This window comes from Nerophis ophidion, linkage group LG07 (assembly GCF_033978795.1).
Source record: "Nerophis ophidion isolate RoL-2023_Sa linkage group LG07, RoL_Noph_v1.0, whole genome shotgun sequence".
Lineage (NCBI taxonomy): Eukaryota > Metazoa > Chordata > Actinopteri > Syngnathiformes > Syngnathidae > Nerophis > Nerophis ophidion.
Window position 1 is genome coordinate 15,436,017 of NC_084617.1, and position 13,114 is coordinate 15,449,130.

A 13,114-nucleotide genomic window follows, 5' to 3' on the forward strand; every position below is an offset into this window, starting at 1 on the left:
AAGAAATTCAAAATACTTTGAAATAAGATTTAAATTTGATTCTAAAGATATTCTAGATTTGCCAGAATATTTTTTTTTAATTTTAATCATAATAAGTTTGAAGAAATATTTCACAAATATTCTTCGTCAAAAAAACAGAAGTTAAAATAAAGAATTGAATTAAAATGTATTTATTATTCTTTACAATAAAAAAAAAGAATTTATATGAACATTGATTTAAATTGTCAGGAAAGAAGAGGAAATAATTTAAAAGGTAAAAGGAATATGTGTTTAAAAATCTTAAAATAATTTTTAAGGTTGTGTTTTTTTCTCTAAAATTATCTTTCTGAAAGTTATAAGAAGCAAAGTTAAAAAATAAATTAATTTATTTCAACAAGTGAAGACCAAGTCTTTAAAATATTTTTGGGGATTTTCAAATTCTATTTGAGTTTTGTCTCTCCTAGAATTAAAAATGTCGAGCAAAGCGAGACCAGCTTGCTAGTAAATAAATAAAATTTAAAAAATAGAGGCAGCTCACGGGTAAGTGCTGCTATTTGAGCTATTTTTAGAACAGGCCAGCGGGCAACTCATCTGGTTCTTATGGGCACCGCGTTGGTGACCTCTGGCGTAGTAGGCCTGAATATTCATGAGAAACAAGGCAGAGGTTTTATATTTATATTGTTGGCCACTGTAACATTACACACAGTTTGAACAGTAACACTGTGTGTGAATATTTAATTAAGTGATTATTTGACACAGTTTACAAATCAATGCTCTATTTGTAGATTGTATGTTTATTTTTTGTGTTTGTTTTATGCCCTTTTAGTCAAAGAAAATGTTGTTTTTTTTGTCAAAACATGCATTATTTCCTCCAAAAATATTTCAAAGTGCAATATTTGATTATAAGTAATTGGAGCCTTGAATAGATGAATAATTTATAACAACATTTGTTTTGTTTATTATTTTTTTGAGCAATGAGAGCTTAAAAAACAAAAACTACCTGCAGGGCAGATTTGTGTTATTAGAGTCAACATTGCTACTTTTACTTTTTACTTTTATTTCACTTTTTAATGTCTTTTTTGTAATCACATTATTAGAACGTTAAAAGAAATCAGCTGCAGGCCACAATTTGGACACCTCTACTCTAAACCGGCATTTTCCAGGACCTGCTTTTATTGTGCTGCCCCCCAATGGTCTGGAGGGTCACTAACGTGTAGCGATGATTTATACTTTGCATCCTTGAAAATAAAAACAGATTTTTTTTGTGTGTGTGTGTCGGTCCAAATCCCCAATCAACACACCTGTACTTTGTATTGATAAGGGTGAGGTGAGCGAGGAGAGCCAGGTGAGGCAGTCCAGCATGGAAGAGGAGATCCCTCCGGAAACAGCGGGTAAACACACACATCTCTTTAAACGCACATACGGTTGGTAAGGTTGTATTTTTGCCTCATTCCTGTGAGAATCCTGCGTGTGACTGAAGTAGTGTTGTCCCGATACCAATATACATATACATATTGATACTTTTTGGTACTTTTCTAAATAAAGGGGACCATAAAAATGGCATTATTTGTCGCGTTGGAAACGCATTGGGGTTGCGTGTTGAGTCACCCCAAGATGCATAAGGACCAGACAGGCAGGAATTGCAGGTAAGAGCTTGTTTTGATACAAAAATAAAATAACACTAGTACAAAAAGAAAAAACGAAAAGCATGCCGAACGCACGGGAAGCAAGGCTAACACTTAGCACTGAGTCAAAGTCCAAAATAAGCGTGCCGAGTGCACAAGAAGCGAGACTTAGCACAAGTAAAGACATAAGAGAAAATACCAGCGTGAGTGTTGCATGGAGCAAACAACGGATCAAGACTGAACTGAGGTCGAAGGCAGGCTTAAATACCAAACTAATAATGAAAACACAGGTGCGCATCAAAAACAAGAGCAGGTGGAACAAATGTGAAACCATGGTAACAAGATAAAACAAGGAAGAGACAAACCAGGGATCGGAAGAGTCCAAAAACAAACAGGAAACACAAAAGTACTCAAAAAAACTAAACAATAGATGATCCGGGCGGCGGATCATAACAATTATTGGCTTTATTTTAACAAAAAATATTAGGGTTCATTAAACATGTTTCTCATTGCAACTTTGTCCTTAAATAAAATAGTGAACATACAAGACGACTTGTCTTTTATTAATAAGTAAACAAACAAAGGCTCCTAATTTTGCTGCTTATGTATGCAGTAACATATTGTGTCAGTTATCATTCTATTTTGCCAAAATTATGAGGGACAAGCTATACAAATTTTTATTAAACCACTTGTTTATTTACTGTTAATATCTGCTTACTTTCTCTTTTAACATATTCCATCTACACTTCTGTTAAAATGTAATAATCACTTATTCTTTTGTTGTTTGATACTTCACATTAGTTTTGGATGATACCAAGTTGTTACAGGATCATACATTGGTGTTATTCAAAGTCCTCATGTGCCCAGGGACATATTTCCTGATTTTATAAATATAATATGAATTTTAAATAAAAGGAAAAAAGATTTTGCAACAATAAAAAATATTGATGTAATCATAGTAGTGTCTACTATATACGCTATTGTACTTGGTATCATTACAGTGGATGTTAGGTGTAGATCCATCCATGGCATTTGTTTACATCCAGGGTGCTAGCTTGCTGTTAGCGGTTAGCTATCGTATTCTCCTACGATGTGAAGTGAAACATGTTTAGCTATTCCTCGTCCTGCAGGGATGATACTTGTAAGAAACTTACTTCATTTGTCGCCATGGAGGCGAGGATTAGTGATTTAGAAGTAGTTAAAGCACTGCCCACTACGAATGGACTTTAGCCGCTAGCTAGCTAGCCAAGTCTGAAAGCACCTCTTGCTGAGGGCGTTTCCGTGTTATAACTTCACCTTTATTGTTAGTTTTTAGGTCAAAATGCATCCGTTCTCCCTTTTCTGTCAACACACTGTGTCTGCTTGTAAGTACTTCGTGATTGTGCGCTGCCAAACATGCTACTTTGCTCGTAAAACCAGCAAAGTCATGACGTGACGATGCACCGTCATGCCAGGAAACCGGTAATTTTCAAACGGAGTATAGTTAAGGTTGGGTATCGTTTGAATTCGAACGATTCCGATTCTTTGTTTCGATTCCGATTACTAACAATTCTCGATTGCGATTCTTTCTTTTAAAAAAAAATAAAATAAAATAAAATAAAAAGGCAGGGTCAAAAAAAACTCTTCCGTCTGTGACATCTTCCCCATTGCCGCTACGGTGAACGTAATACGCTGAGCACATCGCGGAACCTGGCTAGCATGGTTGTAAATTGTCTATGAAAAAATACGCGGGATAATTTTTTAGCTGCCTCAACGTTGGCGCAAAACACATTATTTATTGCATATATATTGTTTTACTTACTGGATTCGGACGGCAGTGCAGTCACCGAGGTGCCAGGCTGGGCGTCGGAGCCGGGGCCAGAGGAAGAGGCAGAGGAGGACGGTCGGCGCAGCGCGTCAAGGACGGGACACGCATTTATTTGTACTCCATGAACTCGGAGGTGCTTCATCATGTTCGACGTGCACCCTTCTAAGCACGAAACAGTCCTGTCGCACGTGTTGCATTTGGCCAATATTTCATTTTTTTTTTGTAAAATAAAGCCACACTTTCGACCGCCGACGACCGCTATCCATGCTTGACTGACTCGCTCGGCTACATAGGTTTGGCTACATGGGCACGGCTATGCTAACACTTCCGGCGGTGGGGGCTTCTTCGTTGGTGTTCAACAGCTTCTTCTTCCGGGTCGGCGGACATATTTTTTTTCCGGTCGGCGGACTGGGTATCGAAACTAGGAATCGGAATTTAAACTTTTGAACGATACCGGGAGAATCGGAAAGTTAGTCCCGGTTCCAATCGATACTTGATACTCGATACCCAACCCTAAGTATAGTACGGTTTTTGATTCATTAGTACAGCGATACTATACCAGTACCGGTATACTGTACAAGACTAGACTGAAGCATTAAGCAATGGGACTATCCAGGACCAGCTGCAGTGTCCTCAAACAACCACTATGAGCCTCTATGAGCAGATAATTGTCACGTGGTCTTGGTGACGAACCCCAAGATGCAGAGATGGCAGGCTTTGTCCAGGAAAACATGATTTAATGTCCACAATAAAGAAAACCAAACAAACCAGGAACTAGGAACAGGAACCAGAAAACAGAAAAACTGGAAATAGTGGCTAACAGGATTTGGCTAACAGGAAAATACAAACCTAGGAGACAGCAAACTACAAATAGCTATCGGGAACAGCTTACCGCTATGACGACAGCGACAAGGACAAGTAGTAACGACAGGTAGTAGCGACGATGACAAGTCGTCATGGCAATACACCAGCACAGACTGGATGGCAAGGCAGGTTTAAATAGCAGCTGGCTGATTGACACCAGGTGTGGCCAGGTGCCAATCAGCCGCAGCAGAGGGGAAACAGCGCTCAGGAAGATAAGCAGGAAACTGACATGAAATAAGGACAAACACAGAGGAAAAACTAAAACATAGCCAAAGTGTCGGGGACAAGCCTGACAATAATACTGCAATAGGGTTTTACAGTATACCGGTATTAGTAAAGTACCGCGATACTAATGAATCATTTTCGGTATGACACCGTCTCTGAAACGTACTGGTCCCGCGACTACGTTGAAGTCACGTCGTGTCATTGCTGGACAGAAAAGGGAGAATGGACGCATTTTGGCTTAAAAACTAAAGATAAAGGTGAAGTTATAACACTGACACGCCCCCAGGAAGAGGTGCTGTAAGACATGGCTAGTTAGCTAGCGGCTAACATCCATGCGCCGTCGGCAGTGTTTTAGCAACTTTTAATTCACTAATGCTGGTCTCCATGGCGACAAATGAAGTACGTTTCTTACAAGTATCATCCCTGCAGGACGAGGAGTAGCTAAACATGCTTCACTACACACCGAAGCTCACCGGCATCAAAATGTAAACAAACGTCATTGGTGGCCATACTTGCCAACCCTCCCGGATTTTCCAGGAGACTCCCGAAATTCAGTGCCTCTCCCGAAAACCTCCCGGAGGAAATTTTCTCCCGAAAATCTCCCGAAATTCAGCGGAGCTGGAGGCCACGCCCCCTCGAGCTCCATGCGGACCTGAGTGGGGACAGCTTGCCTGGCCAATCACGTTACATCTACGGATTTTAATAAAAAACTGCACACACAAGTAGACGAAGCAGAAGAACGAGGAAGTTACAGCCATGGCGACGCCGTCTGTAATAGAGTGTTTCTATGTTGTCTGTCGCCATCTCCTGGTGAATGTTGGCTATAGCGTTATGGGGTTGCTTTTTGATTGGCCAACGATTTACGTGGTGTTGCGCACCTGACGGCAAATGACTCTCGCCAGTACGCAAATGGCAGAACAAAGGTTACTCAAATAGTGAAAGTTAAGTGTTGCTGTCTTTTTTTTAGTAACCAGCAAGCACAGTACAGTTAGTAGAACAACTGTGTTTTTATTACTGCGTATTTGATAGGTGCCGTCTGTAATTCATCTATTTCTTTTATTTATATATGTATAATAAAATAAATATATTGCTAGAATTGACTGAAAGTCAAGTATTTAATGCATATATATATATATATATATATATGTATATATATGAAATACTCGAGTTGGTGAATTATACTACCCTATTAACCATGCCCCCCGCCCTAACCACACACCCCAACCACACCTCTGCCCCACCCTTGACCACGCCCCCCCACCTCCCAAAATCGGAGGTCTCAAGGTTGGCAAGTATATTGGTGGCTCTACACCTAACATCCACTGTAATGATACCAAGTACAAGCACGTATCTAGTCGATACTACCATGATTACGTCGATTTTTTTTGGCATCACAACATCTTCTTTCATTTTTAAAAAATTCATATTATGTTTATAAACTCATGAAATATGTCGCTGGACACATGAGGATTTTGAATATGACCAATGTATGATCCTGTAACTACTTGGTATCGGATTGATACCGTAATTTGTGGTATCATCCAAAACTAATGTAAAGTATCAAACAACAGAAGAATAAGTGATTATTACATTTTAACAGAAGTGTAGATAGAACATGTTAAAAGAGAAAGTAAGCAGATATTAACAGTACATGAACAAGTAGGTTAATAATTCATTTTCTACCATTTGTCCTTAATATTATTAACAAAATAATAGAATGGAAAATGATCCAGTATGTAACTGCATACGTCAGCAGACTAATTATGAGCCTTTGTTTGTTTGCTTACTACTAAAAGACAAGTTTTCTTGTATGTTCACTATTTTATTTAAGGACTTAACTGCAATAAGAAACATATGTTTAAAGGCCTATTGAAATGAGATTTTCTTATTTAAACGGGGATAGCAGGTCCATTCTATCTTGATCATTTCGTGATATTGCCATATTTTTGCTGTAAAGATTTGGTAGAGAACATCCACGATAAAGTTTGCAACTTTTGGTCGCTAATAAAAAAGCCTTGCCTTTACTGGAAGTAACAGACGATGTGCGCGTGACGTCACGGGTTGTAGGGCTCCTCACATCCCCATTCCCCATTAATATGAACGAGGATGAAAGATTCGTGGATGAAGAAATTTAGAGTGAAGTACTAGAAAAAAAAGAAGAAAAAAAAAAGAAAAGGGCAATTGCAGTGGGAGCGATTTAGATGTTTTTAGACACATTTACTAGGATAATTCTGGAAAATCCCTTAGCTGCCTATTGTGTTGCTAGTGTTTTAGTGAGATTAAATAGTACCTGAAAGTCAGAGGGGTGTGGCCACGGGTGTGTAGAAGCCAGAGTCTCTGAGGGAAGTCACGGCAGCTGCAGCAGGACGGAAGCTCCGCTGATGTCTCCGGTAAGAGGCGACTTATTACCACGATTTTCTCACCGAAAACTGCCGGTTGACATGTCCATGTTCGCTTGACCGCTCTGATCCATAGTAAAGCTTCATCTTCGGGAATTTTAAACAAGAAAACACCGGCTGTGTTTTTGTAGCTAAAGGCTAAAAGCTTCCCACCCCCATCTTTCTACTTTGACTTCTTCATTATTAATTGAACAAATTGCAAAAGATTCAGCAACACAGATGTCCAGAATACTCTGTAATTATTCGATTAAAGCTGACTACTGTCACACCTATGGATCAAGTTTTGCTTTGTTATGTTATGTTTTGATTTTGGACATTCAGTCACGTTTTGCACTTCCTGGTTTTGTTTCTTTCCATGCCAACCTATTAGCTTCCACCTGGTCCCCTTAAGTCGCGCCCCGATCCTCAGCCTCTCACACCTGTTTTCTATTACCACAGCCAGTACTTAAGTCATTTGCTTTCTGTTCATCATTCTGGGAACTTTGCTATTTGCATTCTGCTTCATGCCTTCAAGATTACCTGCTACGCACCCTGCTATCCATGCCCCTTGTTTCGGTCGCAGTAAGTGTTTTTGTTTTAGTTGTTCATAGTTCTGCCACAGTGCAAGTTTAAGTTTATAGTTTATCGTCTTTCATGCCATCGAGCAGGTGTTTTGTTTTCCTGTTTGTTTTTTTGTAGCCAAATTTTGTACCTCTTTGTGAGCGCCCTTAGTTTGATTATTTTTGTATTTAGTATTCAAATAAACCATGTACTTACACTCTCGCTTGGCTTGTCCCGTATCCTCTCTGCATCCAAGGAGTAAACCAAATCCAAGTCCAAGCCTGACAACTACTTATAGCTTGGATCGGGCTGGAAAATAATGTCCGCTACAACCCGAGACGTCAAACGCACGCGTCATCATAGCACAACGTTTCAACACGACACTTCGCGGGAAATTTAAAATTGCAATTTAGTAAACTAAAAAGGCCGTATTGGCATGTGTTGCAATGTTAATATTTCATCATTGATATATAAACTATCAGACTGCGTGGTCTGTAGTAGTGGGTTTCAGTAGGCCTTTAATATACCCTAAGATTTTTTATTGAAATAAAGCCAATAATGCAAATTTTTTGTGATCCCCTTTATTTAGAAAAAAGTACCGAAATAATTTTAGTACCGGTAGCAAAATATTAGTATCGTTACAACGGGGCGGTATAGCTCGGTTGGTAGAGCAGCCGTGCCAGCAACTTCGATCCCTGCTTCCGCCATCCTAATCACTGCCGTTGTGTCCTTGGGCAAGACACTTTACCCACCTGCTCCCAGTGCCACCCACACTGGTTTAAATGTAAAAAATAAATATTGCGTTTCACTATGTAAAGCGCTTTGAGTCACTAGAGAAAAAGCGCTATATAAATATAATTCACTTCACTTCCCAACGCTATACTGCATCATCTCTTTCTCTTTCGGACTTATCAGGTCGGTAGTGCATTCTTCACTCACGCTTTAAGTGGGGCATGAGAACAAAATACAACCTTACCTGCTATATGTGTGCATAATTACCCACCTTGCTTCCTTTAAGTACAGTAATTATACAAAAAAATATACTTCCAGGTCCAGATTTGGCTGCACAGGATGTGGAGGTGGACAAAGAGGAAGATGAGAATCAAGTTGAGACCCCCGCCGAGGTGAAGTGTGTAAATTCGCCCATTCGTCATGTCCGTATTCGTCTAATGCCCTCCTTTTCCGTGTCCAGGTGACCCCCAAACGCATCGAGGTGCACTCCATCCACACCTACGTGGCGCTTTACAGTTTCTTGCCTCAGGAGCACAACGACCTGGAACTGCAGTGAGTAAACAACCTGGGCCTTGAATGCGTCATCCGGTTTTTGGCTCAGGCCAGGATGAACATTTTTTATTTTTTTTTTAAATGTGTCTGCAGAGGACACCTTTAGGACGACTAATTATAAAGTGTGCCCACGTACAGCTGAGCTCCCAGCAGGGGGTAAGATAAAGACCCAGTATAGATGCTGGAAGATATTTCAAGAAGGAGGCGGGAGGGGTTGTCTGGTGAGACCACAGGGGGGGGAGGACTGAAATGTCCAATTTCAAAGTAGCAGGGGGGTAATAAAGAGCGACGATGAAGAAAATGCGCGGCGTCATTTGTCCGTCTCGCATTTAAATGTCTGCGTGAGCTCCTCAACGTGCCAAAATGGATCATCCACCATCCAGGTTGGTAGGTAGGTAGGTGTTTATTGTCATAGAACAAGTACAACGAAACTTTGTTTTCAGCACAAACCCGTTCAAGATGAGAAAAGAAAAAAGAGTATACAGCAGGGGTCACCAACGCGGTGCCCGCAGGCACCAGGTATCCCGTAAGGACCAGATGAGTCGCCCGCTGGCCTGTTCTAAAAATAGCTCAAATAGCAGCACTTACCAGTGAGCTGCCTCTATTTTTTAAATTGTATTTATTTACTTGCAAGCTGGTCTCGCTTTGCTCGACATTTTTATTTCTAAGAGAGACAAAACTCAAATAGAATTTGAAAATCTAAGAAAATATTTTAAAGACTTGGTCTTCACTTGTTAAAATAAATTCATGTATTTTTTTACTTTGCTTCTTATAACTTTCAGAAAGACAATTTTAGAGAAAAAAAATACAACCTTAAAAATGATTTTAGGATTTTTAAACACATTTACCTTTTTACCTCTTAAATTCCTTCCTCTTATTTTCTGACAATTTAAATCAATGTTCAAGTTTTTTTTTTTTTTAATTGTAAAGAATAATAAATGCATTTTAATTTAATTATTCATTTTAGCTTCTGTTTTTTCGACAAAGAATATTTGTGTAATATTTCTACAAACTTATTATGATTAAAATTCAAAAAAATTATTCTCGCAAATCTAGAAAATCTGTAGAATCAAATTTAAATCTTATTTCAAAATCTAGAAGAAATAATGATTTGTCTTTGTTAGAAATATAGTTTGGTCCAATTTTGTTATATATTCTAACAAAATGCAGATTGGATTTTAACCTATTTAAAACATGTCATCAATATTCTATAATTAATCTTAATCAGTAAAAAAATACAAATGATGCTCCATAAATTATTTTTTAAATTTTTCAAAAATATTTGATTTAGTTAGTTTTTCTCTTCTTTTTTTCGGTTGAATTTTGAATTTTAAAGAGTCGAAATTAAAGATAAATGATGTTGCAAAATTTTATTTTCATTTTTTTCCTGTTTTCTCCCCTTTTAAACCGTTCAATTAAGTGTTTTTTTTTTCATCATTTATTCTGTAAAAAAAATCTTCTGTAAAAGGAAAAAAAATGTACGACGAAATGACAGACAGAAATAGCCATTTATTTTATATATATATAGATTTATTTATTAAAGGAAAATTGAGCAAATTGGCTATTTCTGGCAATTTAGAAGTAGTCGTCACGAGGCGCCCCGTAAAAGACGAGAAAAAGATAAAACGCTGGGGAAAAAGATGAGTAAAAAAATACAATCTAGACTGGGCTCCTAAGGGGGCCTAGTCTGGAGTGGGGAAAAAACCTCCATGCAATGCACACATAAACACGTTGCATTTAATCACGACGAACTCGCAACAGAGGGGCGGGGAGTTGGCGACCGGTGCTTAGAAGCACTGCCATCCGACCGTCACCCCGAGGGGAAAAAGCGGTGGTGAATGGCGTCGGGTGGGGGTGGCGGTGGGGGGGTTGGGTGCGTGTATGCCCAATTGCCTTGGGTGCGATGATGTAATGTTTTTTTAGACTGAGGCCGATCTGCAAAAGTTCGACTCCAGGTGTCGTTGATGAGGGAGAGAGGTCAAAAGTGTCCATCATTGAGGTGTCCTCGGGGGTGTTTTTCAGAACGGCCTGGTCCTGTTTCCACAGCGTCAAGGCCATTCGAGGGAGTCAAATCATAGATTAGGATGTTTTTTTTCTGCGAGCAGACAAAACAATGACTTGTCTGTTCTATTCGTCCATGCTGGGTGCTTTCAAATTCAATTAAATTTTTATTTTCAGCAAGCTTTTCCATGTTGTGATCCATCTTGCGATTCAGTTCAATGTGGCCATTTAACCTCACTTTTTTTTATTCCTCCACAAACTGTAGAACGGGTGGTCCACACAAGTGATGATCAAAAACTTGGTCCCCATTCCAAATGATAACCAGAATGTGTGTGTGTGTGTGTGTGTCTACAACAGTTCTTCTCAAAAAGTGAGTGCTTGGTGTGTAACTCCGGCGAACATATTATATCAGTATTGTGTGGTATCGTACTTCCAACCTTGCCGTAAAAGGCTGCACACTACAAAATGTGCTAATTTTGGTTAAAAAAAATAAATTAAAAAAAACTAAAATTAACAATTTTTGCTTTATAGGTTAAAATGTTGTATTTATAATGCTCCTGTGTTAATCCTGCTGATCAATTTAAATGTATAACCTATCAAATTTATTTATTTTATTTTTTCCATTAAATGGCTTAAGTTGGTCCAAACATTTTTACAGGTTATAAAAGGATACAATTTTTTGCTTTTCAAGAAAATTAATACACTAAATATTATTTGTTACATACTAAAAACAATAGTAATAAAGGTATTATTTGTTAGAAGTTGATCTATATATTTGTTTTTGTTGTTGTCTTTAATGTTACATTTACAATTTACAATTGTTATGACAAGTCATTTCTGAGTTTGTGTTTTTTTTTCCATGTTTAATGCATAGTTCCTGTCCTGCGCTCTTATTTTGGTAATTTCCACTTTTTTTTTGTTTCCTGCTGCACCTTCACGCCTGTCTTAGAGCGGTGTTCCCGGTACCTGTATTGTATCTTCAATCAGGACTGTTTAAGTTAAGTCTTGGACCAATTTGCTGTCTGGACTTTGTCGTGATTGAATATATTGAATGTGAACGAATCCCCTACCTATGGAGTGACTTTTTGCTGTTCTCCAGCATTGCGTTTTGTTGTTTTGTAACCTGATCAGTTTATTTTTGTTCAGCAGAGCCTTCCTGGTGCTTGCAGAGCCTTTCCCAGCGGCTCTCGTCTTTAGTTTTTTTTCCCTATATAATAACTTTTTACCTGCATGCCGCCTAGCCTGTTTTCTGCATATTGGGAACACGCCAGCCTGCGACCCATGCGTCACAACAATGTTATGCAGAGGTGTACTTATAACAATTTTATAGACAAATTATACTATTTATAGTCATGGCGGAGAGTGGGGAGCGGAGGTGTCGCGAAATGCTTTCGTTTTGTCAGTGGGGTGTGGAACAGACAATAATTGAGAAGCATTGAAGGTTGATGACTGACGAGAGGGTTCACTCCATTCTGTGGTTTGTTTTCCCATGGTGCAAAGCGATTGGAACGGACACGGCGTGAAGATAAGGACATCTTTTAATTAATAACGCAAAAAAGGAACAAACGAAAGGCGCTCACAACGGAGGAACAAAACTTGCACTAAGGTAAAACTATGGTCATAAAACAAAAACTTGCACTATGGCATGAATAACGAAAATTTACTTGAAGCGAAAAAGGAACAGGGATCATCGGCATGGATAACAAGGTTGCGTGGAGGGTAAGTAGAAGGTGATAGATGGTGATGTCGCCAACCTGACTGCCTGGCAACTGCAGGCTTAAATGGTGACGTGGTGATTGACAACGGGTGCATGAGTCCAAATGAACCAGGTGCGTGAGTCGTGAGAACAGGTGAACTGATTGGTAGTCATGGAAACAAAAACAAACCAGGGTGCGCAAGAACAGGAACTAATGGAGTCAAAAACAAAACAGAACATAACTAAACAGAACATCATCAAAAACACATGACACATTCCAGCTATGGGCCAATTTACATCAGACTTTTAGGAAATGAAATGGGATGAAGGACAAGTGATTTGATTTTGGGGCTGATTTGATTTATTACTATTATGTTACCTTAAGTTTATGTTAAAAGCTTCGACGTCTGTGTGTTTATGCTCTCTGAGTGCGATTCTAGTTAATCATGAAAAGTTTGATTGACATTTTAAGCATGTAGACATTTTTTTTTGGTGTGTTTGCGATGTGGGCCAGTATTGAGAGCAGAGCCCCAGGAGATAAATCATACACAACTGGGGCGATACACTGCTATGTAGGACAGAGGCTCCACTCTGTTGCTGGTTTTTTTTTATGCATGAAAAGTTTGCTGAGAGAAATAAGAGTGGCGACAGTTGCTGGCTGTCTAATCGTCATGCAGGTCAGGTCGGCTGCAGA

General features: G+C 39.0%; 1 protein-coding gene across 3 annotated transcripts in view; it reads left to right on the forward strand.

Annotated features, from left to right (window-relative positions):
* The window catches only part of LOC133555650 (SH3 and cysteine-rich domain-containing protein 2-like), a 90,779-nt gene that overhangs the window by 55,517 nt on the left and 22,148 nt on the right, over positions 1–13,114 (forward strand). For all 3 annotated transcript variants that reach the window (XR_009807350.1, XM_061904993.1, XM_061904994.1), the window contains exons 6-8: positions 1,301–1,370; positions 8,490–8,563; positions 8,632–8,723. Coding sequence is in view for 2 of the 3 variants with exons in the window: in XM_061904993.1 (XP_061760977.1) it covers positions 1,301–1,370; positions 8,490–8,563; positions 8,632–8,723 (236 nt within the window). In the remaining variant the exon portion in view is untranslated. The remainder of the gene's footprint in view (positions 1–1,300; positions 1,371–8,489; positions 8,564–8,631; positions 8,724–13,114) is intronic.